Source organism: Tiliqua scincoides, chromosome 5 (genome assembly GCF_035046505.1).
Source record: "Tiliqua scincoides isolate rTilSci1 chromosome 5, rTilSci1.hap2, whole genome shotgun sequence".
NCBI lineage: Eukaryota > Metazoa > Chordata > Lepidosauria > Squamata > Scincidae > Tiliqua > Tiliqua scincoides.
The window spans coordinates 52,772,102-52,797,981 of record NC_089825.1 but is presented as its reverse complement, the minus strand read 5'-3'; the positions used below and the strand labels follow the sequence as shown (position 1 = coordinate 52,797,981).

At 44.5% G+C, this 25,880-nt stretch overlaps 1 protein-coding gene across 1 annotated transcript in view; it reads right to left on the bottom strand.

Annotated features, from left to right (window-relative positions):
• Positions 1–25,880, bottom strand: part of TMC2 (transmembrane channel like 2) — a 61,525-nt gene that overhangs the window by 20,197 nt on the left and 15,448 nt on the right. The window contains exons 7-12 of the mRNA XM_066629181.1: positions 20,210–20,355; positions 14,957–15,104; positions 12,853–13,041; positions 10,727–10,906; positions 5,735–5,887; positions 466–594 (exon numbers count right to left, since the gene is read on the bottom strand). Of these exons, the coding sequence (XP_066485278.1) occupies positions 466–594; positions 5,735–5,887; positions 10,727–10,906; positions 12,853–13,041; positions 14,957–15,104; positions 20,210–20,355 (945 nt within the window). The remainder of the gene's footprint in view (positions 1–465; positions 595–5,734; positions 5,888–10,726; positions 10,907–12,852; positions 13,042–14,956; positions 15,105–20,209; positions 20,356–25,880) is intronic.

Below are 25,880 nucleotides of genomic sequence, written 5' to 3'. Positions count from 1 at the left end.
TCTACCTATTGGAAGTACCTCCAGAGGTAACTGGTGATGATATTGTTGCCAGTTTTCATCTGGGAGGGCAGATGCAATGTGATAAACACTGGTAAGAGTCTCAGGGCAGACAGAAGGGCTTGAAAAGCACTACTGATTTATGGCCTTTCCAACAAGGGAGGATTTCCTGTCCTAATTTTATATTTATGACAGACAACGAGACAACAGTGAGTCTCTCAAAATACCAGTATGGATCTTTGTGGTCTGCAGTGTTGTGGTAGATTCTCTCTTTCTCTCATTTATTTTTGTAAGCAAACATGCCTCTGCTGGAGCAGCCTGGCCATCTATTCCTCAGGGGGAAGAAAATTAGTTTGGTACACTTTGGTGAAATTTTTTTTCTAAATATAATTACAATATGGCTCACAGCATTTGTTAAAGTCTATTATAAGCTGAACACAACTGTTCATTCGCAAACTGTTTACTCACGAAGCCAGCTTCTAGGTCCCAGCACCAGCAGTAGTTTACAAATCTCACAAAGCAAGCACGGAGGAAATCTCCTACCAGTATCGTTACAAACGTCACAAGTATATCAGACACTGTGAGCCTCACAAATTCCTACAACAGAGCAAAAATGGAGAGACGTTACCTGGCATCATTGATGAGGTATATTCTGTGTTGGCAAATTTTTTTGTTTTACAATGAAAAAGACATTTAGGGATATTTAGGAATTCAGGAATATTTAGGAAACAGAGCTCTGCACTAACACGGTGGCCTGAGCATTTTCTCTTCAAAATGTGGCCTTTTCAATTCAGAGCCACAGAATGTGCATCGCTGCATTTGGCAGTCAGGTTGCGCTCATCTTGCTAGTACTCCTACTAAAACCAAGCTCAAGAGAATCCACTGATTCAAAAGCCTTATTCCCCCTTTGCATTAGTGACAGATGAAGGAGCACAACTAAGTAACTCCTCACCAGTTCCCAAAGCTTAAGCAACACTCAGCAATGTGCAAGAAAGTTCTAGGGCTACTGCATTCGTGGCACCATTCTATTTTTTTCTACACTTCGAATCCAGTGATTTTCAACCACTGTACTGTGGCACATTGGTGTGCCGTGAATGGCCTGCAGGTGTGTTGCAAGAGTTTGGGGGTAGGTGTTATATCAGTAGAGCCATTGGGGGATGTGAGCCCCCAGGCGGCTGCGTAATGAGCCTTGTCAATTGTTAAAAAAGTGATTGTGCGTCTGGACAATTTTAGCGCCTTCTCAGTTTACAATTGATGAAAAAGGTTGAAAATTGCTGTTATAGTTATTTGAAACAGGGTCTATCTTCACAACAAAATTTAAAAAAAATATGGAAGTGAGACTCAAAATTCAGGACTGCAATATTTAGTATTGAATGCAGCGCTCTATAATCTACACCTCCTGTCTCTTCACAAGTACAGGGGCCCTCCCGTATCAGCAGATCCCACATCCATGGATTCAGTTATTTATGGATTGGGTCCACGGCCCCCCCAACACCCCTTCTGGAGGTGAGAGGAGCTCTACTCCCTTTACCTCACCAGAAGATTCTGGGCCCGAAGCAGGTGCGATTTCAACAGGGTAAATCCACCCTGGACCATTGCACCATCCTTTCACAGTGGATAGCTCATTCTGAAAGGCGATGCCCTTGTGGGCTGGGTTGTGTTTAGACCATTGTCCATTCCATTCTTTATTGTCCCTTCTATACCGAGGTCCATCAAAGATATTTGGATCCTATACTGAGAACAAAAGGAGGACTTACAGACGTGGCAAGAATACGCTACCTCCTAACTGATTCTTCTGTGGAAATAACAGATACTGTGGCAGCTTTCCTATATCAGCTCATTGAGCTGCGCATTCGAGAAGTTGATTTGTTATGTGGCTGACCAAATGTATAGAGTGTAGATTTGTTTGTTGTATATGCCAATAAAGGATTATATATCTATCCCTTTACCTCCAGAGAGTCGTGTGAGCTCAGCAGAGGCTGCGGACATCGAGGGTTTCCCAGGGCCTCCCAGTGCCTTTTAAGGCATTACAAATGTCACTTCCGGTTTCACAGAGAAACCGGAAGTGACATTTTTTTAAGTTCTAGGGCTCAGTCTGAGTCCAACAGAGGCTGCAGACAGATGTCCATGGCCTCTGCTGGGCTCAGAGGACCCTCCAGAGGCAAGGGAGGTTGAGTTCCCCTTGGCTCCAGAGGGTGGGGGGCAGGCATTCACCCATATCTGTGGTTTCACTTACCTGTGGGGGGTTCTGGAATGGAACCCCTGCAGATATAAGGGCATGCTTGTATATATTCGTGAGTAGTGTAAACAGTGCCAGAGCTAAGTTTACAGGAGCCTTTCATGACAAAGTCTTGACTGGGCCTCTAATGGTTATGGCTAGGGTCTCCAGATACAAAGGGGGACAGAGTGCCTATACCTTTAACCATTGTACTGAAGAGAGAATTTGGCAGGTGCAACTGTTTAAACCCTTCCATGTTCCACTGGCCAAAATTCCCTCTTGTATACAGTGGTTAAAGGTATAGGCACTCTGTCCCCCTTTGTATCTGATAACCTACTTATGGTGCCTCCCACCCTCCCTTTAATTACTTTGGATGCTGCCACTGGTTCAGAGGGTTCAGGGATCAGTCTAGCCTGTTGGGTCTTCTCATGGGCATGAGCCCTCAGGCCAGGGCTCTTTCTGGTTGACCCCTGACACCATCCCTGAATGCAGAAATACTTTTGGCTGTGAATGACATCCTCATCATGATGCTTATACTGCTGACTTGTCTGCTGCAATGCACACAGGTGTGTTTTGGGTATGAAAAAAGAAAAGCAGGAGTTGTCAGCACTTCGGGAATGCAGTATTTTGAAATTAACTTACCTAACATGATGAGTATGCTGTGAGCCTACTTATTAAGTTCTACTGATGATATTAATTTATAACATATTCATACAAATAACCTGGTGTGATCTGACTAAGTCAACAATGCTAAACTTTAGATATTTTAGAATTATTATTATGCTGCCCAATCACACTTGAGCTTCTTTACTTACAGGCTCTTTTGTTCTACATCCAGGGAGATGAGGAAATTGTAGAATGCAATCCTATACACACTCAGGGCTGTGTAGAACTGAATATAGGCTCGTGCCAGATGGGAAAAGTAGGCCCCATTTCAAAGTGTACTTTTCAAGTATTTTTGTGATCAATGCTATATACAGGCATGCCCCCATATCCATGGGAGTTCTGTTCTGGAACTTCCCATGGATAGCTGAAATAGCAGATAAGGGCGAACGCCCGTCCCTGCGGTCTGGGGCCACCTCCCTCTGAATGCGAGGGGAGCTCTGCTATTCTCCCCTCCAGAGGGGCTTCTGAGCCTCAGACTGAGCTCAGCAGCTCAAATAACATGCCTTCCAGTTTCACGGAGAAACCGGAAATGACGTTTTCAATGCTTTAAAGCTTACTATACTTTATAGGTTACTGATTTGTTGGGTGACCTGTATTTTTATACAGTATATTAAAATAAAGTTAATGGGAGTGACACCAACCCTGGTGATGCCACTGCATTTAGGCTACGAATATAATATTGTCATTTATTCTGTATAGTCTGGCATGGGAGAAGGCCCATCATGGGGGTGATGCAATGAGCTCTCACACCAGGTGACGGAAACCCTAGTGATGCCTCTGCCTCTAGCCTCTCCTAAGGCAGGAACTGTGCTGCCGCCTCAAGTCTTCTGGAAGCAGGTGGCAGGTCAGCATGTGATTTTCCTTGTTCTGAGATCTGTGGGCTTTTCTTTGCACAAAATTTGACTCGCTTGACTTACTTCCCTGTCTAGTTCAGCTTCCAGAGCAGCTAAAAGCTTACTTTAAAAAAAAAAAAAAGAAGGTAAAAGAAAAAGGAAAGCTGGCAATCCAGGCCAGCTAAGAAACTGAAGGCACACCAGGTGGGCTATCCGAATCTAAAATCCAGGTAAAACTTGGCCGTCTGAGTGAAGTGGCAAACCTATTATAACTGCCCTTCTCTTTTTAATTCCCCAAAATTTCTATTATGCCTGTCTAGACTGCTCTCTGGTCAGGTGAAGATTCCTCTGTAGGAACCTGCTTTACCTTTTCTTTCTCTGACCACTAGATGTCTCCATTGGTTCATTTTCATAGGCTACATGGTGACCCATATTAACAGGATTTATTTTAAAGCCAAACCAAAGCACTGCACCTCTGCTGATATTAGCTTGTGCAAGAGAGCTTTGTCTTAACCTGTGCCTCTAGTCATGGCCAGGAAAATACAAAGGTGTCGAATTTGTGTGTGAATGTACTTGAGGGACAGAGAATTGGTTCCTTCCATGAAGCTTTGTTGCCAGATTGAGGTAAGGAGGAACATAATCCAACTTGTATTGAATGGCCACAGCAAGAGAACCGGGGGGGGGGTGATCCTAAACAACCCAGAGGCAACTGTCGATAGAAAAGTCCTAAGTGATAAATTAAAATGGCCCAGAACATAATCTTTTTCTTTCAGCTGCCCAAGGATAAACTGTCTCAGCTGAAGAATATGAGAGTGGCAGGTGGGAGAGGCAAGATGTGTTAGATGGTTCTGTGGGACAGTAGCTGCTTTACAACCGTCTTAGGAACCCCCATGCAGATGGCCTAGCCCTCAAATGGTGCTGTTAAATTCAAATTTTATCCCCACTCCATGATGGCAGAGTACTGATAAGCTCACAGAAGTTTATGTTTTGCACCTGAAGGGTATCCAGGTATACATTTAACCTGTGAGTCATAGACTTTGGTTTTGTGTTTTACACCAGTTGAATTATTTATTGGGAAACACTTACCTCACAGCAACCTTACTGCACTAGACACTAGACCTGGTAAATAAAGAACTTTCATGCAATTACTGGGACTCCTAGGCTGTTGAAAGCCATAGCATCTCCGAAAAACTTTATGTGTAGGTAAGAATCCAGCTAAGGACCCTGTGACAGTGCATGTTATATTTTCCTTGACTTTCTCCTCTGAAATCATACATGGACACAACTTATAAAGTGCCAATTTTACTTGATTATATATTTGGAGATGTTATGGTGATCTCAAAAAGTTGAAGGCCTTGCAGTGTGTTCCATGAGACTGGATTACATCACAATACAAAAGTGCAGCAAAAGAGACCACACACACATGCACGCACATAGAAGTACCTGCTGGCTATGAACCTACTTGTCTTTTAAGATCTGTTGGAGAGGCCTGCCTATGCATCCTACAAATACCTGAGGCGCATTTGGCTGGCTCATGATACAGGCCCTTCTTTGTGGTTGTGCCCAGGCTCTGAAATTCTGTTTCAGGGAGGTTCACCTTGCTTCTCTCTGTGGGCCTTCCCCACCTCAGTCAATATATTTATGTTGGCAGGCTTTCAATCCTGCATGAGGACTGATATTTTATCTCTGTTGTTTTATTTGTTGCCTTTATAATATACTGTTTTTGTTGTTTTGATAATGCGACTTTTAAAAAATGAATTGCTGTCTCTTTGGGTTTTAAATCCTTTTATTTTTATTGTGATGTTCAGTTTTTACTGTGTTTTGTAAGCTGCCTTGGGAGTGAAAAAACAGAATTTTGGGCTCTAAATGGCCACAAACAAACAAACGCAGTTCAAAGGAAAATGAAAGCATCATTCATTTTGACCACAGGGTCTCTGATCTAGGTAAAGTAAAGCACACTACCCAAGTGCTGTAAGAGGCATTGCAGAAGGAAGAGAAAGAGAATCCTCTAAGCACTCACTATTCCCACTGTTGTTTCCCAACAAGGTCCTCGAAGTACATCAGCTGGATCCATAGGAGGTGGTGTAATAGCACTTTCATTCCTTTCGGAGGAATTCTGGTAGGTTAGGAGAGTCCACTGTGTTGTATTTTTGATCACTCCTTCTATAATAAGCTTCAACAGAAGAAACATTTATATTATAATCAATGGGTGGTAATCAGTTCCCATTCTTCTGAAGCAAAGAAACTTGCTCTTAGGCTTTCTGAAGTGTTTGCAGGGGGCATTTAAATGCAACAGTAAGACAAAATATTTGAAAATTAAATTTTTAAAAGTTAATATACAGAGCTCTGAACCTGCTGTTATTGACAATGAATCACCTGGACAAGACAGAGGCAGAGTGAATAAAGAGTTTGAAAGACACTGACTACTGATGAGAATGGAGATAATTATCTCTCCTGCGGCAGAACCATTATTACAAATGGCATGGTTGATAGTGGGAATGCAGGTAGGCAAACAATGCAATTCTATGCATGTATACTTCTATGCATGTATATCCACTGTGTTCATTGGGGCTTAGTTCCAGGAAAGTAAGTATATTGATTTTTCTCTGTGAACCACTTTGTGAACTTTTAGTTGAAAAGCAGTATATAAATACTGTTGTTGTTGTTGTTATATGATTGTACCCTTAATGCTATACCAAATAGTCTTTTCCCTGGTTCAGCTCTAAAGACCACCTCCAGGTTGATTGGATGTCATGGACTCTTTTGTAAGCTGGACTTTTAAATCAGCCTGGTGGGAGTTCATCTTCTCCTCCAAAGCAGACTGAGTTGTCTGGATCTTTGCTTCAAAAGCAATCTGAAGTGTAGCTAATGATCATGTAGCCCGGTGCCAAGCTCAGAATGTTGCCCTGGAAGTGATGTCACAAACGGAAGTGACATCACACCCAGGCTTTTTAAAAAGTGAAAATTGGGAGGAACCTACCTCCTCCCCCAGCAGCTCACCACCCACTTGCTCTGCTGCCTCCCCCCACTTAGTGGCATAGCTAAGGCATCTATCTGCAACCAAGAAGATTTTGTAGCGCCCCCCCCACATGACAAAATCAAATTTAACTAAGTAAATAAAATGTTATTGGTTCCATGCTGAATCATAATAACATCTCATTGGCATTCAGAACAAACAGTCTCATTAGTCAGTTTGGAGTTAAGCAAATTCACTTTTTCTTCCACAAGTCAGTTGTGTTTTCATTTTTTGTTTAATTAGCCATAACTTTTGATGGAAAACAGATATTCTAGGGCAGTTTGTTTCATTGCACTCTGCATTAAATTACCTTTCCAATGATATATAACATGATGGTATTATTCATTCATATCAAGATTTTCACAATTTTTGTCACTAGTGTCAAGCTCAGCTTGTTGCCCCCCGAAAGCTTGATGCGACCCCCTGCATCCCCTTAGCTACACCTCTGGTAGAGCTACTCTAGCCTAATGGTTAAGGGCCAAACTTCATGTTACTTGATTGTCATCAATGTCATAAATTTTCCATCCTAAATAGCAGTTAACCAATATATGGTTAATAATATTTCACCAGAAACTACATTGTACAGAGTCAGGCTATTCTTCGTCCTAGCTCAGTATTGTTGACACTGACTGGCAATGACTCTCCAGGGTTTCCGGCAGCAGTGTTTCTCTGCCTGCATGGAGATGCCAGGGATTCAGCCTGGGCTCTTTTGCATGCAGCGTATGTGCTCTTATAATTGAACTACAGCCCCACCCCCATATCTGCCTGAGTATCTGTAAGGCAAGTACAGCAAGGCAATGTATGTGCAGCATTTCTCAATACTGAAAGCAGGATAGCCCTCTTCATACATTATCCCCTGTGCCTTCCTGTATATGTGGGATATGGGAGAGCAAGCAGAGTGCACTGGCAAGCCCTGTCAATGATGCTGCAAAGCCTCATCCCCCCTCTCCCTATGAATGGCATTTAACTACAATGACAAATGTTGATCACAGTAAGAGCTCCTCTCCATGGTGACAATCATTGAAAAGATATCTCCCTTTGATCAGCACTTGTCCCTGCAGGCAAACACCATTCATACATCCACGTCTGTGGTAGGAGGCAGTCTGCCAGCATTCTCTCCCTACCCCCCGTACAGAAATGCATATGAAGAGGGCTAGTAAATGTTATATAATTTCTCCCCCTCCTTGCAATCTGGATCTTTATTGTCAAAACATATTCTGATCTGCTTGTATCTTTGTCAGTGGTGTGCGTGCTCTCGCTCTCTCATCTTTGTTCCACTCAGGGGCATCACTAGCGGGGTGTGGAGGGTTCAGGCTGCACCAGGTGATACACACAGGGGGGTGACATGCACTAGTGACCAAAATTGCTAAAATTGTGGTTTTTAGGAATAATACCATCATGTTATATACCATTTGATGTGTAACGTACAGAAGAATGCAATGAAAAAACCTCACTGAAATATTTTTGTTCTGTCAAAAGGTATAGCCAAAAAACCAGTGGGGTAGGGCAGTGGTCCATCACCACGCCCACCACCTGGGTCATTGCCCCGCCTACTGCATGGGAGGAGGTCCATCATGGGGGGACCCACTGGCCTCCCACACCAGGTAATGCAAATTCTAGTGATGCCACTGGTTCCACTTCTGACACCAAATGTTAGAAAGGTATAGAGTAGAGAATGTTTATTATACATATTTTTATTTCACTCTTCCTCCAATGACCTCAAGGGGTGATTCATGGTTCTCCTCATCTCCATTTTTTCTCTCAACCCTGGAATAGAGTAGACTGAGAGATGGTGACAGGCCCAAGAGCACCCTGTGAGCTTCACTGCTGACTGGGGATTTACATCTGGGTCTCCCCAGTCTTAGTTCAACACTTGAACCACTGCAGGTCACTGAGTTCTCACTGAGGGACACAAGACTGCCTCACATTAATAATGCATCTGTAGTTGTACACAGAAGTTGTCTAGAGTATTGCTCCTGTGGCTCTAACTCTTCTTCAGCCAGGGCTGGTCCAAGTCTTCCTAGAGCCTGAAGCAGCTTGCCAAATGCTGCCTCCCCTTACCTGGTTGATACTTAAGCCTCACTTCCTCCCCCTTCCAGGGTTGAAACAGGAATATGGGAAAAGAGTGCAATATAGAGGAAATGGGGAGCTAGAGCATCCTCATCCTTGGTGGCACTGCAGGTGCCACCCCATCAGCCAAATCCACAGTTGGCTTCTTCTGCAAACTTGAATAACCTCCCTGCCCTCCTAGATCAAGACTGTTGAAAAGTATTTTGAATTGAATAAAATAAGGATGCTTTTGTCATGCTGGCAAACCGGTTCAGAAGGAAAAAAGCTACCAGACATAGTCATTATTATATGAGAAACTAGGTTTCTAATCTTGGTTACTAATAATGATGACTATGCACTAATAATAATAAATAATAATAAAACTTTATTTTTATCCCGCCCTTCTCCCTAACGGGACCCAGGGCGGCTAACAACATATTAAAAAACAATAGAATTTAAAAAACATTAATACAAACAGATAAAAACATTTAAAAACACACTACAGGGCCATAAAAACAGTAGTCAGATTAAAAGAGTAAAAGAGCAGATCACCGAGGAATCAAGCCTGTAAAACTAAAAGATGTATAAAAAGTTAAGAAGGCCAGAAATCAGAAGGCTTGTTTAAACAACAGTGTTTTCAGGCCTCGCCGAAAGCTCTCAAGAGAGGGAGCCATTCTCAAGTCAAGGGGAAGGGAGTTCCATAATGTTGGTGCCACTACCGAGAAGGCCCTATTTCTTGCAGCCACCCCCCGGACCTCCTTGGGTGGCGGCACTTGCAAAAAGGCCTTCTCTGATGACCTGAGATGGCGAGCCGGATTGTACGGGAGTAGGTGGTCTCTAAGATATCCTGGCCCAGAGCAGTATAGGGCTTTAGAGGTCAAAACCAGCACCTTGAATTGGGCCCGGAAACGAATGGGCAGCCAATGCAGCCCCCGGAGAAGCGGGCTGACAGAGTCAAACCGCCTGGCTCCGGTGACCACACGGGCCGCCGCATTCTGTACTAATTGTAGTTTCCGAACCGTCTTCAGGGGCAGCCCCACATAGAGCGCGTTACAGTAATCTAACCTCGATGTCACCGTGGCATGGATCACCGTGGCCAGGTCTGCACGATCCAAGTACGGTCGCAGCTGGCGCACCAGCCGAAGCTGAGCAAAGGCCCCCCTAGCCACAGCCGCCACCTGGGAATCCAGGAGCAGCTGCGAATCCAGGAGGACCCCCAAGCTGCGAACCTGCTCCTTCAGAGGGAGTGCAACCCCATTCAGAGCAAGTCGATAATCCAGCACCTGCATCGAGGATTTCCGAACCAGGAGAGCCTCTGTCTTATCCGGATTTAATTTCAGCTTGTTAGCCCCCATCCAGATCCTCACTGCTTCCAGACAGCGCTCCAGGCCCTCAACCGCCACCTTGGAGTCTGGAGGAAAGGAGAGAGAGAGCTGGTTGTCATCAGCATATTGATGACACCTCACTCCAAACCCCCGGATGACCTCTCCCAGCGGTTTCATGTAGATATTAAATAGCATGGGGGACAGAATTGAACCCTGCGGCACCCCGCACCTCAAGGGCCAGGGTGTCGAACAGGCATCCCCCAGCACCACCATCTGGGACCAACCCTCCAAGTAGGAGCGGAACCACCGCAAAACAGTGCCTCCAACTCCCAACTCGGCCAATCGGCCCAGAAGGATACCATGGTCGATGGTATCAAAAGCCGCCGAGAGGTCCAGCAGGACCAACAGGGACGCACTCCCCCTGTCCAGTCCCCGGCGTAGGTCATCCACCAAGGCCTGGAGGTCACTACCTCCAGGATCAGCAGCAGTTTCCCTTTGAGTACTAGAAGCAGGGTAGCAATGGCAAGAGAGAAGTATGTCTTTCTCTCTGGCTTGTGGGCTTCCTTTCTGTTCTTCTAAAAGACATACCAGTGTATATTATTCTTTCTGTGCACTTCCTCACCTTTTCCTTGACGTCATCCATTAAGGCTAATAAGAAAGTGTATAGATTCCCAAGGAAGAGTGCAAAGATACGTCCCAGCTGCCACTTCAGTCCAATGCGAGGGTGATAATCTTCTAAAGCCGCAATTGTTTCAAACAGGGGTGGGCAAAACATTCCAAGTAAGGACATAACAATTTCAACCTGCAAAATAGGACAAGAGAGTTTTTGTCACCACAATGCCACTAACACCGTGTCCAGTCATTTTTATTGTGTGTAACTAACCACAGGCCATTACAATGTTACTGAGTACACACTTGTTGACAGAAGATTGTAAAGTGTTCCATTGAGACTGGACTACCACAGGTTTCTCTGTGGTGTGAAGGATAAACAGATGATGGACACATATGAGAAGTAACTATGAGCTTAGAGTGAGTAAATGGAAGTCAGACTGAAAGATCATGCTGGAATCATTGGCATCAACTAGTATGTTCCTTCTGCCCATCCTTTTTTGGAGGGGTAGAAGGGAAGAGGCTGCCTTTCTCATACTGGGAGCATAACAGAAAGAGCCTTTTCCTATAGAGGAGAGATGGAAGGAAACGCGATTCCATGCTGGCAGCATGAAGTTTTGCAGAACTGATAAAGATTACTGAGATAACACTCAGGAACACTCAAAACACTAGTGACCAGGATCCTAATTACCAATTGTCTCATCCTTGGATCCCATGAGAGGCATACAAATGGTGAAGAAGGAACTATTTCTTGTCTGGTAACTATGGATCAGTGATTTTCAACCTTTTTCATCCCACTATATTTTGACAAGGTGCTAAAATTGTCAAGGCACACTATTGGTTTTTTAATAATTGGTAAGGCACACAGCACTGCCAGCTGGAAGCTCTCATCCCCCAATGGCCCTACTAATAAATTAGCTTCCCCCCAAACTTCCAGGGCAGACCATTCTTGGACAATTCTCAGCACACTGGTTGAAAATTGCTGCTATGGACTGTGCACAAATTGCTTGGTGATCACTAGCAAGATAATTTGTCAGGACTGTTCTTTTTTGTGGTGATTGTATGCTGTTACTAGATACCTATTTCTGAAGATAATGAGGAGAACATTAGTCACTTTCTCTTCATGATGATGCCTTTTTGGCTTTACACTAATGGGAAGGTTTTGTAAGCAACAAAAATCCATGGTTTTTTACAACTTTTTCCTCCATCATCTCACAACCCTTTTGCTTGGTAGTCTTTGCAGCAATCTTAGTAACTGATCTACCAGCTCCAAGAAAAGTTCTGAAGACTTTGTCATAGGACAAAGAAAGCAAGGCTACAGGTTCCAAGGAATCCCCCTCTTGGCAACAGATTCCACAGAAGAGAGACACACTTAGCTTCATCTGTAAATGTATGTAACAGATAGCTTGAAGAAAAGCATGGGGCAAATTAATAGTAGGTGGGCCTTATCAACAAATAGAAACTCTATGAGGAGTTCAGAGGCTAAACTTCAGAGGCACTGTTATTGAATAAGTCAGGTTGGGGTTAAATGGGGTGGTTATCAGTGGTGTATTCAGGGGCAGCAGCACCCAGGACACTGACACCATAGCATCACGCTATGTCATGACATTATGTCACATGCTGATGTCACTTCCTGATTCAGAGGTGCAGGTTCACAATGTGCCTACTGTGCCCCCTGAACCCTCTGCGGAACCACAGCAGTCAGCACCCATCAGTGAGAATCAGCGCACCCCCCCCCAGGCCAGGAACCACCCAGAGCACTGTGGACAGGGAGGATGCGCCACCTCTTGCCACTCAGTAAGGCCGTGCCTGGCACCCTTCCAAGCAGCAGCACACAATCTTAGTGACAAGTGCTGTACTCCCCCCCCCCCACACACACACTGAGAGCCCAGAAGGAGCACCGCAGAGGGGGGCACATCACACTGCAATGCTTGTCGGATCCTTCCTTAACTGGTGCCCAGGGCTCTTGCTCCCCCTTGCCATACCCAAGATAAACTCCTGATGGTCATAAAGTTTATGCCCTGCTTGATGTGCTCAGATAAACTGGAAACCAAATGAAGGAGTAGATTGACTTTAGTTTGATCCAGCCAGGCAATTTGTAAATGTCACTGTTATGAAAGAGAAGAAAAAACTTCTTACCTCGTTTCTTTCATACCAGCCAACATTCTGCATTTTTGAAAAGGTCTGGGACCGTTTGACAACAAAATAGATGAGGTAGCCACTTCCACATAAGCAACATGTGATGAGTACATTGGCCAAAACTCTCAGAAATCTTCTCAGATGGATGTTTTCATCCTTATTGCTTTCTTGCTCGTCCACAATAGACTCCTTAACGCATGCAAGAAAAAATGAGAGTTGATGAGACACCGTGTGTGAGGAATTTGTGAAGCCACAATGAGCAATGCTTTGTAATAAATTGTGCACGACTGTGCTAGGTCATGGGTTAGGATATCACAACCTTGAAGTCTTGATTCTTCTGTAATAGTTTCATAATGACAATGCAGATTTGAATGAAAGTGCTATACAGATAGAAACAAGCAACTTACTTTTATGCTCTGATTATTAGGAATAGATCAACATGACAGACATTTGTTAAGGAGCAGCTCACTGAAGTAGCAAGATCTTGGCTGTACATTTCTGACCTGGGCACTGAGACAGCAGAAAATATGAATGGATAGTTGAAACCAGAGTCCAGGCCAGGCCAAGACCTCCTAAGGCAGCATGCCAAACACTGCCCCCCCTTCCTGATTATGTGCCAGCGTCTGTTCTTCCCACTCCCCAATATTCAGCATTCTTCTCCTATCAACATATCTTCGTTCTCTCTGTCCCCCTTCTCTTCTTCCAATCAAGGGCGTGAAAGGAGAAGGAGAAGTAGTGGAGGCAAGTAGGCAGACAGAGATGTGCACACCTCCCCCACTAATCTGCTGCCCGAGGTTCCCAACCAACAGCCCCAACCAGCTCCCATGCACATGATTGTATATTTGGAAATGGAGAATCTTATTTCAGTTTTAAATGTCCTGAAACCCAACAAGAGAAAAGAATCCACTCTATAGTTTTTAATCGTTGAACAAATGTCATCATGGCTGTTTCAGTTCTGTCATCTCAAGAATGCTCCTTTATTGTAGCTCCTTATGTTTTCCTTGGCTGAGTTTGTCCCTGCTTGCTTCTTGCAATATACACTTTTTCCTTTGACTCTGCGAGCCATTCTTTGGGTCAAGAGGTAAAGCACTGGGTGGGCAAACCTTATTTGCAAGGATACTCATACATTCTGCAAGTAGTAGATAAATGCAAAGTACCCATGGCACAGAGGCAGGATGTAAAGTGAATGGGTAAATTCCAAACCCTAAATCTTGGTATCATGTTTGGCACATGCAAGTTGACTAAGGGCGCAATCCTATCCTGCACTGGGACAGGCAAGCCAAGAGGCTTGTGCTGTATCCAGCACAGGATAGGGGCAATAAGTGGCTCAGCCAAAGGTAAGGGGAAACATTTCCCCTTACCTCTGGGTAAGGACCGCTGGCCTCTTGAGGTGGTGCAAGTCCGAGGGGAGCAGAGCGGCTTGGAGCTGCTTCGTTCTCCCCGGGAATGGGGGTTGGGTCCTGCCTCCTCCCTGCCCCCTGCCTACCTCAGAGACTTGTGTCGGCCCAGCCAGACCGATGCAAGTCTTGTGGAGGAAGCCAGCACTGAGGCTTGCAGAGGCCTCCACAGGCCAGCGCTTCTTTGAGTGCCCAGCTTCCTCCCAAGGAGGTGCAAATTGCCGTAAGGCACATTTGCAACCCTCCTAGGCAGGCGCAAGTCACTTGCGCCAGCCCAAGTCAAGGGCTGGATTGTGCCCTAAATGCAATATGATCACTCCTTTTCTGATATAGGTTGTTAAATTCAAACAGATTTTTTTTTTTAAAAAGAGTTTTTGGATTTTTTAAAGTGTCTCCTGGGTTTTAAGCTTTGACTTGCTGTTGCAATAATGTTGTCAAATACATCATTGTCAGGGAGATAGTATAAATGAGAAAGCAACACATAGAAGAAGAGACTGATGATCCCTGGTAGCTGGGATATTAAGAAAAAGCTATGCATCTTCTGATAAAATCATAAGCGTCTAAGCGTGATTCCCTAGCTATCAAATATGTGTATGCTTTCCCCCTTGAAATTCTGCCAAAGGTGCATTGCAGCAGCATCTCCAGAGGTGAGGATCTCGCTGCAGAGAGAGGAAAGTTAATTTGGTGGGAATGGCAGCGAAGGTTACCTTGAAGCTAGTTGTGATGGATGCAAACTTGTTGTCTGCTGTCTCTGGGTTGCCTATGAGGTAGTCCCAACTAGTGAACATTTTCCAACTAAAAGTGAAGCTGTCGTCATCCCCATCTCCTGTGTTTTCATGGGCATTCCGGGCCATTCTGCAGTAGATCAACAAATTAATACAGTTACCGTACCTACAGTATATTAACCAACCACTAGATGTCTCTATTCTGTATGCACAGAGTTCTAATCAGAAATCCTGCATTCTTCCCTCTAAAATAGGGTAGCCTGATATCAGACAGGGCTGTATTCATAAAGCTGACTATGCTGAAGCCTAGGGACCCTGCAGGAACTAGGGGCCTGTCATTTTGTTTGTTTTTTGCTGTGGCACTGTTACCTGCACTCTAGGGCTCCAATGGTTAAAGGTACTTTGCACTCTGTTCCATAGTAATATCTGTATGTTTGTTTGTTTATTTATTTCATCCATCCATACTATATAGTATATAGTATACTAAATACCCCTAAAATGTGCCTTCCTGAAGAGTTCTACTCGTGCGATAAAAATAGATTAAAAAATTATGAACAGAATTCATCATGTTCCCGAATGAACACACACACGATTCTTTGGATTTTTGGAGAGGCAAACAAACAGGCGACAGGAGAATTCAAAGGACTTCTTAACATTTACTCGTTTTCAAACGGGACCCCCAACACACACACATGTGGAGGACCCCGAACAATTACAATGATGCAGGTCTTATAGGGTAGTCTAGGTAGGGGAGGGGGACGAGATGACACAAAGAGAATAGCATTCATGGGAAGGAGAACAGGATAACAGACCAACAGGCACACAAACATTTGGCATTGTTATCAGATCAACATCTTGATCCTCAGGATGTTCAGGAGGGCAATTCCATACGCATTGGCAATTTGTTTTCAGAGATATCCATTACAAAGGATCTGGTACTCTATGCATCCCTTTTATTTGTTTATGGCTCTTCTTTATGACTTTCTGTTTACCCTTGTGAACCTATACCACAGTTAGCCTGTTCTCTAAGAGGAATTTTAGATGCTGGCTTTTGGTCAGAGAAGAGCCTTGTGGGTATTTCATATTGTGAACTGGGCATCTTGGGATATTTCTATATTGTGAGCTCAGCATATTGATATCAATCAGGAGACCCTCAAAATGGATATAGACTGTGAAAGATTGAAATGCTGGAGGGGACCCAAAATATCTTGAAAAACTAGGGGCCGGACCATGGATTAATACGGCCCTGATATCAGGACGTTGGTGTTCCAGCAGCAAGTTCACACCTGAATTTGTAAGGATTCCTAGGTGAACGTTCAGGAGGACTCAAAGATGGGTGCACAAGCCTGAATAACCAGTGTACCACTGGTGTTTGTCACAGCCTTTATAGTACGTACTGCTTCCATAAAGCAATCAAAGTAGATTTCAAGTCAGGGGTTTGTTTACACTGACTTCTTGCTCCGGTGCCCATGGTTGTGATAGGCCTAGACTGCAATTTGAAGCTTCAGTGGGATATCAGTAACAGCTCAGCAAGAATCATAGGGTAAGTAGCAGAGTATGTGCTCAAGCACACCAACAGAAGCACAGACATTACTGAAAAGTAGGTACTCGTTCCTGTTGCATTTCGGAAGACCAGCATGCAAACTGTGCAACCTGCATTAAATCCTCAGTTGTTATTCTGCTCTGGGCACAGTCTGTCACAAGTGGCATGGCAGCACAGGGCCAGACACAACACAAACCCAGTCAAGTTTAGCTAGGTCTTTAAGGATTCTGCAGTTACCAAAAGTCAGGGCCACAGCCCAGGCACAGCATTCAAGGCAGAGTCAGATACTGTTACAGCAGAGGTGTGAGGCTATCAGAGGATTTATATACTGCTGAAAAGTTAAGGTGGCTAGCTCCACATCTTCTGGGAAGTCTGAGGGATCTGATTTCTCAAATATTGACTTAGGGGAAGCTGTGGCTGTCATGTGGGTCCCTCTGAGGAGTCCTCTGAATTCATGGAGGACTGTGACCTCTGGCTATGTTTTCTGACTGTGGAGGGAGTGCTGAGTGCAATTCATGCCCAGGGGTTTTCAAAGAAGAGGCTGCTGTATTTGGGAAATTTTTCACTCTGCCCCCTTCTTGGACTCATTTGCCCATTCCAAGATTGTTGGAACTCTTCCTGGAGTTATGACAGTTGTTCCCATTGGACAGATTGGTGAAGAAGATGGGAACAATTGTGTGAACCAGTGCAGAGGGAGCAATTGTACTGTTATCTTTCTACTGTTGACATATGGATATAAGACTTGTTTTGCTGGACGAGACCAAAAGTCCCTTTAGTCCAGTGCTGTCTCCAATAGTGGCTAGCCAGATTTCTTTGGGAAACTCACAAGCAAGACATGATAAAGAGATCCATTCCTTGTTTGTTCACAGTAATCAGAGGTGTCCTGAACATTCCAGAAAGTGAGCTGTGTCAGGGCCCAATCCTATCCAACTTTCCAGCACTGATGCATCCATGCCAACAGGGAGTGCTGCAGTGAGGGAGCGATCACAGAGGCCTCCTCAAGGCAAGAGAATGTTTGTTCCCTTACTCAGGACTGCATTGCAGCTGCATCAGTGCTGGAAAGCTGGATAGGACTGGGTCTTCAGTCTGCAGCTGCAAAACCAACAAAGTATCTTGTGGCACCCTGAGGCCTTAACAAATATATTGGTATACATTTGGATGGGCAGGATCTCACTTTGTCAGAAGCAGTGGACAAAGCACTTTGTCAGATGCTGTGCTCTGTAATTAAGATACGTATCTAGGGAGGTAATCACTGGGCATCTAAGCAAAACAGGCTTTGACCCATGGGAATTCATGCTGCAGTCTGTTTTAGTCTTTGAAGATTCTTTGTCATTGCTGCCTCTAATTTTGGAGACTCAATTTTTAGCCACTGTTGTTCAAACTCCACAAATTTGCTTCGTTGTTTTCAAAGTCACCATCATGTAAGCTTGATTACGCATTGTGTGAAGGAGTACTTCGCACACTGGTTGTCCTGGCAGTCCTTGGAATAAGTATCAGACTGACATCTCGAGAGCATTCTCATTAAGCAGGCTGTAAATGCTGTCTCCAATTGCTTTGTTTGATTTGATGACTGAAATGTAATCTGCGGGTGAGGTTCATAGCATAGCACTATCTTCTTAGTTGAGATAAGGTACTGATGCTGAGGTGTCAGTGAATGGGAGATATGTGTGTTTGCTGTTTGCCCATCTTCTTTTGTCCAATCTGAAGGGGCTATTTTGTGCACTGAACAGGGAAGAAGAAAAAGCCTTTGCCAGCAAATGCAACCATGCATTTGGTCTATATATGTTCCTAAAGGAACACGATAGCTCTGTGTGTAAGGAAAGGATTGTCAGATAAGGCATACATCCCTGATTTGTACAGGTGTCACATGTTATAATAGACAAGTTCACTTAAATACTTGATATTCCTTTCTACCAACCTAGTAAAACAATACAAAGCTCAGTGAGCTTGTAAACCAGGAAAAATGTACCTGAAGCAGATCAAAGAGTAGAGGTGCTGGGTCAGCTCTGCACTAAGGGCAGCTTAAACATCACATTGAAGCAGCTAAAAAAGATGTGCAAAATCCATGCATATTCTGTTTATCGTTCCAGTGGGGTTTACAGCCAAACAGATAATTTGTGCATGCATTGGTTCAATTCCATGTGTGTTTAGAATTCATTTATTTATTTTTCACATTTTTATACCGCCCTTCCTCCAAAGAGCTCAGGGCGGTGTCCCCTCCTTTTGTTCTCACAACAACCCTGTGAGGTAGGCGAAGCTAAGAGAAAGTGACTGACCCAAGGCCACCCAGGAAGCTTCGTGGCTGAGGGGGGCTTCAAACCCGGATCTTCCAGGTCTAAGTCCACCTTCCAAATCACTACACCACCCTGGAATTTGTATCTCATTGTGGGAACAATGCCCAAAGTCCCTCTTCCCAGAGAGCACAATAAACTGCAGAGGGTGCATAAGTCATGCACACACCCCACTTCAGAGCATCAGGGTAGAATTACACGTTACCTTGGCAAACAGGTGTTGTTTCTAAGATGCATTTGCCACTTCACATCAGTGTGGGGTTGGGGGGGAACATTTGCAGTGGAGCTTTGGCAAGTGGGAAGGGGTGCTTAAACCTTCCCTGTCTGCCAGTTGGCTCCTCCTTCCAAGTCTTCTCTCTCCTAGCTGAACTTATTTCTGATAAAGTATCTGTCTAAGGAGAGAGGTGCTGGGCAGAATCCATGGCATTCCTCCTATCAACCACTTCTCTGCTGCAAATGCCCCTCATTACTGTTGCGGGACAATGCAGGTCTGGGAACATTTACCTTGCAATTTATAAGTCAGCCCTCAGTGTTACGTTAAAGCTGCTCTGAGACTGAAGGGCAGTTTGCACACCCACTCTTCAAGTGGCCAGCTGCTTTGTGCGGCAGTTGCTGGTCTGAATCATTTGTCGCAAGCAAAAACTTCACTTTGGGTGGACTGCAGTAGATGAAGATTTGTAGCAGCACTTTGGCTAAAAGGAATGCATTCAAAGGTCTGTGTAGGCAGGCCCATAATATATTTCCCTAATTGCAATTCCTCACAAAACCAGCCTCTCTGTAGAGTATCTTTCCACACAGACAACAATTAATGTATTATCTGCAGTTGTCCATCATTCTGTGCTGGAAATGCTGCCTGGAACAGGTTAGGCCACTGCACTTCTCCATTCAGTGCTTTGCTTAAAATATACCGACAAAAGGAGTTCCACTATCGCTCAGTCTCATAATACAATCCGTGGTTCAAGACACCTTTAACTTTCTGAAGGTGACTGGAGCTAGTTGCCTCCAGAGGCTGATCTAAGGGCCAGGGAGGCTATATGTGGTCTTCAGGTTGAGCCATGCTTGGGACGTTGAACCAAATCTGTGGATAGGAAATCCACAATCCAGCCATTTTCAACCACTGTGCCATGGCACACTGGTGTGCCACGAATAGTCTGCAGGTGTGCCACAGGAGTTTGGGGGAGGGTCGTTTATTAGTAGGGCCATTGAGGGATATGAGCCGCTCACCTACAGCATGGTGTGTCTCGTCAATTGTCAAAAAACCGATGGTGTGCCCTGACAATTTTAGTACCTTGTCAGCATCTTGTGAGACAAAAAAGGTTGAAAATCACTGGCTCAACCTGTATAATACAGCATCAGTGTAAGTCTCAGTGAAAGCTATATTGAAGAAAAAGCCAAACTTACGATCTTATTACAACCATCAGGCTGTATCCATACACACCGACAACACCAACCATGAAATATGCCATTGGCAGTCTGTATTTCAGCCAACCAATTGTCCTTTGATTGTTGTAGTAGCCATAGAAAACAGCAGAATACTTAATGTAGCCCTGTAGAAGGCAGGAAAGATAGCCCAAATCAGTCTGAGCTCATCTCTTTTATATGGTCATTCTTGCACTTGCACATTGCACCATCAGTAATAAAGCAATAAAAGGAAATAAAGCAAATAATGGGGCAACAGCGATATAGTTCGCTCCTCTTCGTTGAAGTTACATCCAAGAAACCTGTTAGTGATTTTATTAGCTAATATCACTGACTCTTTTTCTTGGACATAACAGACAGCAGAAACTTTAGTCACAGTCCTCATGGGCAACACTGAACAAATTTTCAGTGCCATTTTCAGTGTGTTTACTCAGAAGAAAATCCACTGAGCTCAATGGGTCTTTCTCCCCAGGTAAATTCTTTAGGATAAAAGCCATTTCATGGTGATGTAGATGTTCATCATAAGCATATGGAGTACATCACATTGCCCATGTTAGACTCTCCATTGAGAAGAATACCTTTGTTTATAGCATACCATCAATTTGCATTCTTAAACCAAATGCTAAACTATAACTTTGAGTCTATATCTTTGACCCATTAGGGCCAAATGACTTGTTAACAGTAGATGTGTGTGCTATTAGTCTGGTATGGGTGTTTTTTTTTGCTGTACAGCATCCTTGGGAGGGAATGATTGCAAAAGAAAATTGGTATAGGAGAAGTGGGTGCTTAACACTTCCCGTCCCCCCTTCTCAATCTTCCCCTCTCCCAGCTGCTTCTCCCCTTGCAGGTTCTAGCGCTGGGATCGGCAACCTGTGTTTTTAGAGCCGCATGCGGCTCTTTCAGCCATCTGCTCTGGCTCCTGCAGGCTGGGATTTAAAGGGGCAGGACGGGCGGCTGCTGCTTTCCCCGTGGGGGGAGCAGGAGATTGTTTTGTGCTGCAGGGGAGGGAAAGGGGGGCTTGGCCGCTCCTGCCTGGGAAGATGGTGTGCTGGGGCTTTGCCTGCTCCCTGTGCACCCTCTACGCACAGGGAGCAGGCGAATGTGCGTAGAGGGCGCTAATGCGCTGTGCGCCCTCTACGTCGTGTATATGGTGAGTGTGGCTGACAGCAGCCAGGCTCCCCTCCTGGCTTCCTGTCACCCTGAGTGTGGCTGGCAAGGGGTGGGGGCGCCAGGCGGGTGGGCTTCCAGTGGGGGGTCGGTGGGGGGTGCAGAGGCAGGAGGGGGAGTCCAGGCAGGGCTGCCTGGGTGGGGGGAGGCAGGGGCAGCTCCCAGGAGAGGGCAGAAGGCGCCTGCAGTCCCCTTGTGGGCATCTCCTGTGCACACAGCTGTGGGGTGGGGCTTGGCACAGTGAGGCAATGGGGATGACCTCACTTTTGTCTTGTAGGGTAATAGGTGAGGCAGAGCAGTGGGAGAGGGGGGAGTGTTGACTTTGCAAGGGTGGGTGGGTGGGGAAGAGGGAGGCTGTGGAAGGGCTGCCTGTGTAACTCCATCTTTACCTTGCTTTTCTGGGGTGCCATGGGGAGCAGGAGGGCAGAGATGGGGCTGTGGGAGCCTTAGAAAGGGGTGCTCTTTCAGGAGCAAGAAAGATGGGGGTTGACCTGGGGAAAATGAAGAGTGCTAAATTCAAGGGTGCCGTCTTAGCATGCACCGTTCCAGTGTGTGCCCAGGGTGACCAGAGGTCCTCTTTTTCCAGGACATGTCCTATTTTTTAGCGCCATGTCCTGGAAAAGAACTTAAATGTCCTGCTTTTCCCTGTGAGCAGGCAACGCATCTCCTCTTGTAATTAATAAATTATATGTAATACAGTTTTAAATTCAATAATAAGTAATTTTAAATTAGGCAATGAGATCAATAATACAATATATAATAAATATATAATCTATATATTGATCAATATATAATCAATATAGATGAGTGTTTTTAGCTTTTATTTTGTGGTCCTACATTTTTCTTCAATATCCTACATTTTGGGGTGACTTGTCCTCTTTTATTGTTATGACATCTGGTCACCCTGTGTGTGCCTCAGAGTGCCTTCTCAGGGCCCAATCCTATCCAGTTTTCCAGTGTCGGTGCAGCCATTCTAATGGGGCATGCACTGCATTTTGTAGTGGGGAGTCAGTCACAGAGGCCTCCTCAAGGTATGGGAACATTTGTTTCCTTACGTCTGGGCTGCATCAGTGCTGGAAAGTTAGATAGGATTGGGCCCTCAGTCAAGATATATCTATCTTGACAATAAGTATATTGTCTGGTTAGCACAGGAAGGGGAGCTTGCAGCAGATCATAAAGGTAAAAAAAACTATATATGCAGTGTTATCTTCATTTTAGATGTCAAGAGGGTTTTGTGGCTCCCGAGGTTTTCTTTTCTCCGGAAAACGGGTCCAAATGGCTCTTTGAATGTTTAAGGTTGCCGACCCCTGTTCTAGCGCTTCACTGGAAATTCTGCTGTGGGAAAAGCCACGAGTGGGAAAGTTTTAAGTACAGATAGTCCCCAGCTGAAGGACATCCAATGTACAGACCTTTCAACATAAGGGCAGGCACATTGTGCTTTTGTGCAGACACAGCTTGTGTGCTGTGTTTTTCACAGCTTTGTGTGTTGATGTTTTTTCAGAGGTGCAATCGCAGGGATTCCTGAGGGGGAGAGAGAGTGTTTTTGACAGGGAGAGAAAGGTGGCATTTGGAGAAGCAGAAGTGGTGGGTAAAGGAGAGCTAACACAGTAGTTAATGGAACTGTACTGCTTTCCCTCTCCAACAAATACAAATGCAAATTGTAACTGGTTTTAAAATACAACCAATACAAATGCAGCCCCATCTCAGCTGCTCTAAGGCCCCTTTTTACATTAAACAACAAAAAGCAGGGTTACCACAGAGTGCACATTCACTAGGGAGTGAATTATTATCTATTTTTATGATTATTTATAGAAACAAAGATTTCTATGCTGTTTTTCAATAACGGTCTCTGAAATGGGGCGTAAGGAAACTGAGAGCCTGACCCAACCCTTGGCCAGCACCATTCTCCTGTGCGCTGCCCAAGAGACAGCTGTTGCAAAAATGCCATAAAGCACTTTGCTTAGGCCAGAATGACTGAGGTGGCAGTAGGGGTGGATGCTGCACCGCCACACCAGTCAGAGGACCCCTGGGAGGAATGGGCGGTAAGTATCCCACTGAGCGGTGTGGGGGTGTTCCAGGGTGGGACAAAGGTGGAGAGGGGCGAAACTGGGCAAAAACTGTGCAAGGGAGGGAGTTGTGGTGCTAGTGCACCAAAGCACAGGCAGCTCCATTAAAATTGGAGGTGCAGCTCCATTAAAAGTAGGTGCAGGCTAGAAGATAAGTCAGCTGCTTGCCTCTCTCAGCTATTTGCAAATGGAATCAGATTTAACAATCTCCTTAAGTAACTCCTCATGTAGTTATGAATGTGTGTGTGTGTCCTAATATTTAATTAAAATCTACCACCTTGTAATTTAAAAACCTTGCTTCTTTTCAATTACCCTCATCTCAAATTTACATGTACGTAGAATGATTATTTTTGCTGTGAGTAGTATTCCATCTTTTGGTTGCATTTTGCTGCTATGTGGCCAGCTCTGTGGTTTATGGAGATCATTTTGAATGCTTAGCCTGTTTTTCAAAGTGGTTGTAGTCCCTTCCTCGTTTAGTGTCATCTGTAAATTTGCCACATGCGCTATCCCCATCTCTCCTGAAGCAGCAGCTCAGATATATGGACTCCCCAGGATCCTGTGTGACTCCAAAGGGTGGGTTTGAGAAGACAATAATTGGAATTTCCCCATTGTTTGAAAGATTTTTTTTTCTACCACTGTATATGCCACCAACAAAGCTGGATGTATTCCATTAAGGCTGCTGGGGCAACTTTTGTTATACAAGTTAATATGGTACCACTTTCTTCCCCCTGTGTGTGCAAAAATGGGTGAAAATAGAACCTGAGTGGGATCACAGCTTGTCATTTTCAAGAGAGTGTTAAATCAGGTTGAATTGAACAATTTCCTGATCTGCTCCATCTTCCTGCAGAGATATATAGCTGCCCTTCCCAAGATATATCTTCATATCTATCTTAGAATAAGGGTGTACCCACCTCTGTCTTCTAAAATAAAGGAACAGACTTTAATTTTCCCCCTCCACATTCATTCGCATCAATTTTTTTGCCATATAGCTCATTGCTCTGAATGTACACTCATTTCTGCCCGATTTCTACCAGACAGTGCTAGTTTTGCTGCTTGTGCTATATAATACCACACACACAAAAGGATTTTCATTCTTCTCTGCCATAAGAGAATTGCTGCTGAGACTGCAGCCCCGAGAACAGTGGCAGCAAAGGGCAGCAATGCAGCCTTGTAGATATAGGGTCAGAATGTATTGTGCATGTTACTGGGAGAGCTAAAGGCAAAAAGCATTATAGGAACTCATACACAAAAGAGTTTCCTTTTGGTGTTCATTAGAAAGATTATTTTCAGCTCATTTCCTTGTGCATGCACATTTTATTTCTCTGGCTTTTCCTATTGCAAGAATAAAAACAAAATTATAGCCTCCAGAACACTCTGTTAGAAAGGGTGTCTTGAGCCCCAGTGAAGTCTATTTTTTCCTGCTGCTCTCATTTCTTACATAACACATTTGCAGAAAAAAGTATAGTTTATTTTACAGTCTTTCCCTATCCCTCTCCTCTCTGCTTCCTCCTTTCCATATGCATTTTTCCACAGCAAGGTCTGCTGGGTTCAGCACTGCTGACTGTTCATCTGCTTCCCTTCTTAAATCTAATCTCAACCTTTCCCAAATATTAAGCTTAGGTTTCATGCTGCATTGAGCTTTAAAGCCACAATGTAGCATAAAAATCACTAGTCAATAAAAGACTGATGTTTTGACAAGTGAGTCTGCTCATGTCATGACATATAGGACTGATTCACACGGGCCTATCTATTAGTTGATTGACTGGATGACTCACAGTGGAATGTGTGGACTGATACAATTGAAAATGTTATACCCAAGGCCTAGTCACACTGGCTTGTCCATCTCTGGATTATTGGCAGCCTCAGTGACAGCTTTCTAGTTTTTTAAAAAATTATTTAGGTACTATTTTTCAATGAAAAGGTTTTCAAAGTAGTTTACATGGCAAAAAGAATAAGAATATGGTTCCCTGTCCTTTTCCAAAAGGACTCAAAATCTTGCACATGCACACAAAACACCAGCAACAGCCAGCCACTGAAAGTGATGCTCTGCTGGAATGAATAGGAAAAGTTGTGGGGTGGTGATGGTGGTCTGTGGGTATTGTTCTTGTGCAGCATCCTAGCTCTGTCTGCTGGGCTTTAAGGTTTGATCAAATGGATGCCATAATCAATTCCTTCCTATTTTCCAGCATCAGCCTTTTAGCAGCACCACTTCTGCTGAGGCTCTGGGAGGGAGAGATAGAAGGAGGCCTCAGAAGGCAAGGGAAGGGGCAGACCAAATGGCATGAGAGAGGGAGATGCTGGGAGACCCCGATTATCACATGGGCTGTGCTTTCAGCAGTGCTGCTTCTGCCAAGGTGTCAATTTGCAGAGCGCCTGAGCTGCTAAGTGGTTCCTTGGCAGGAGTGGTGCAGCTGAAAGGG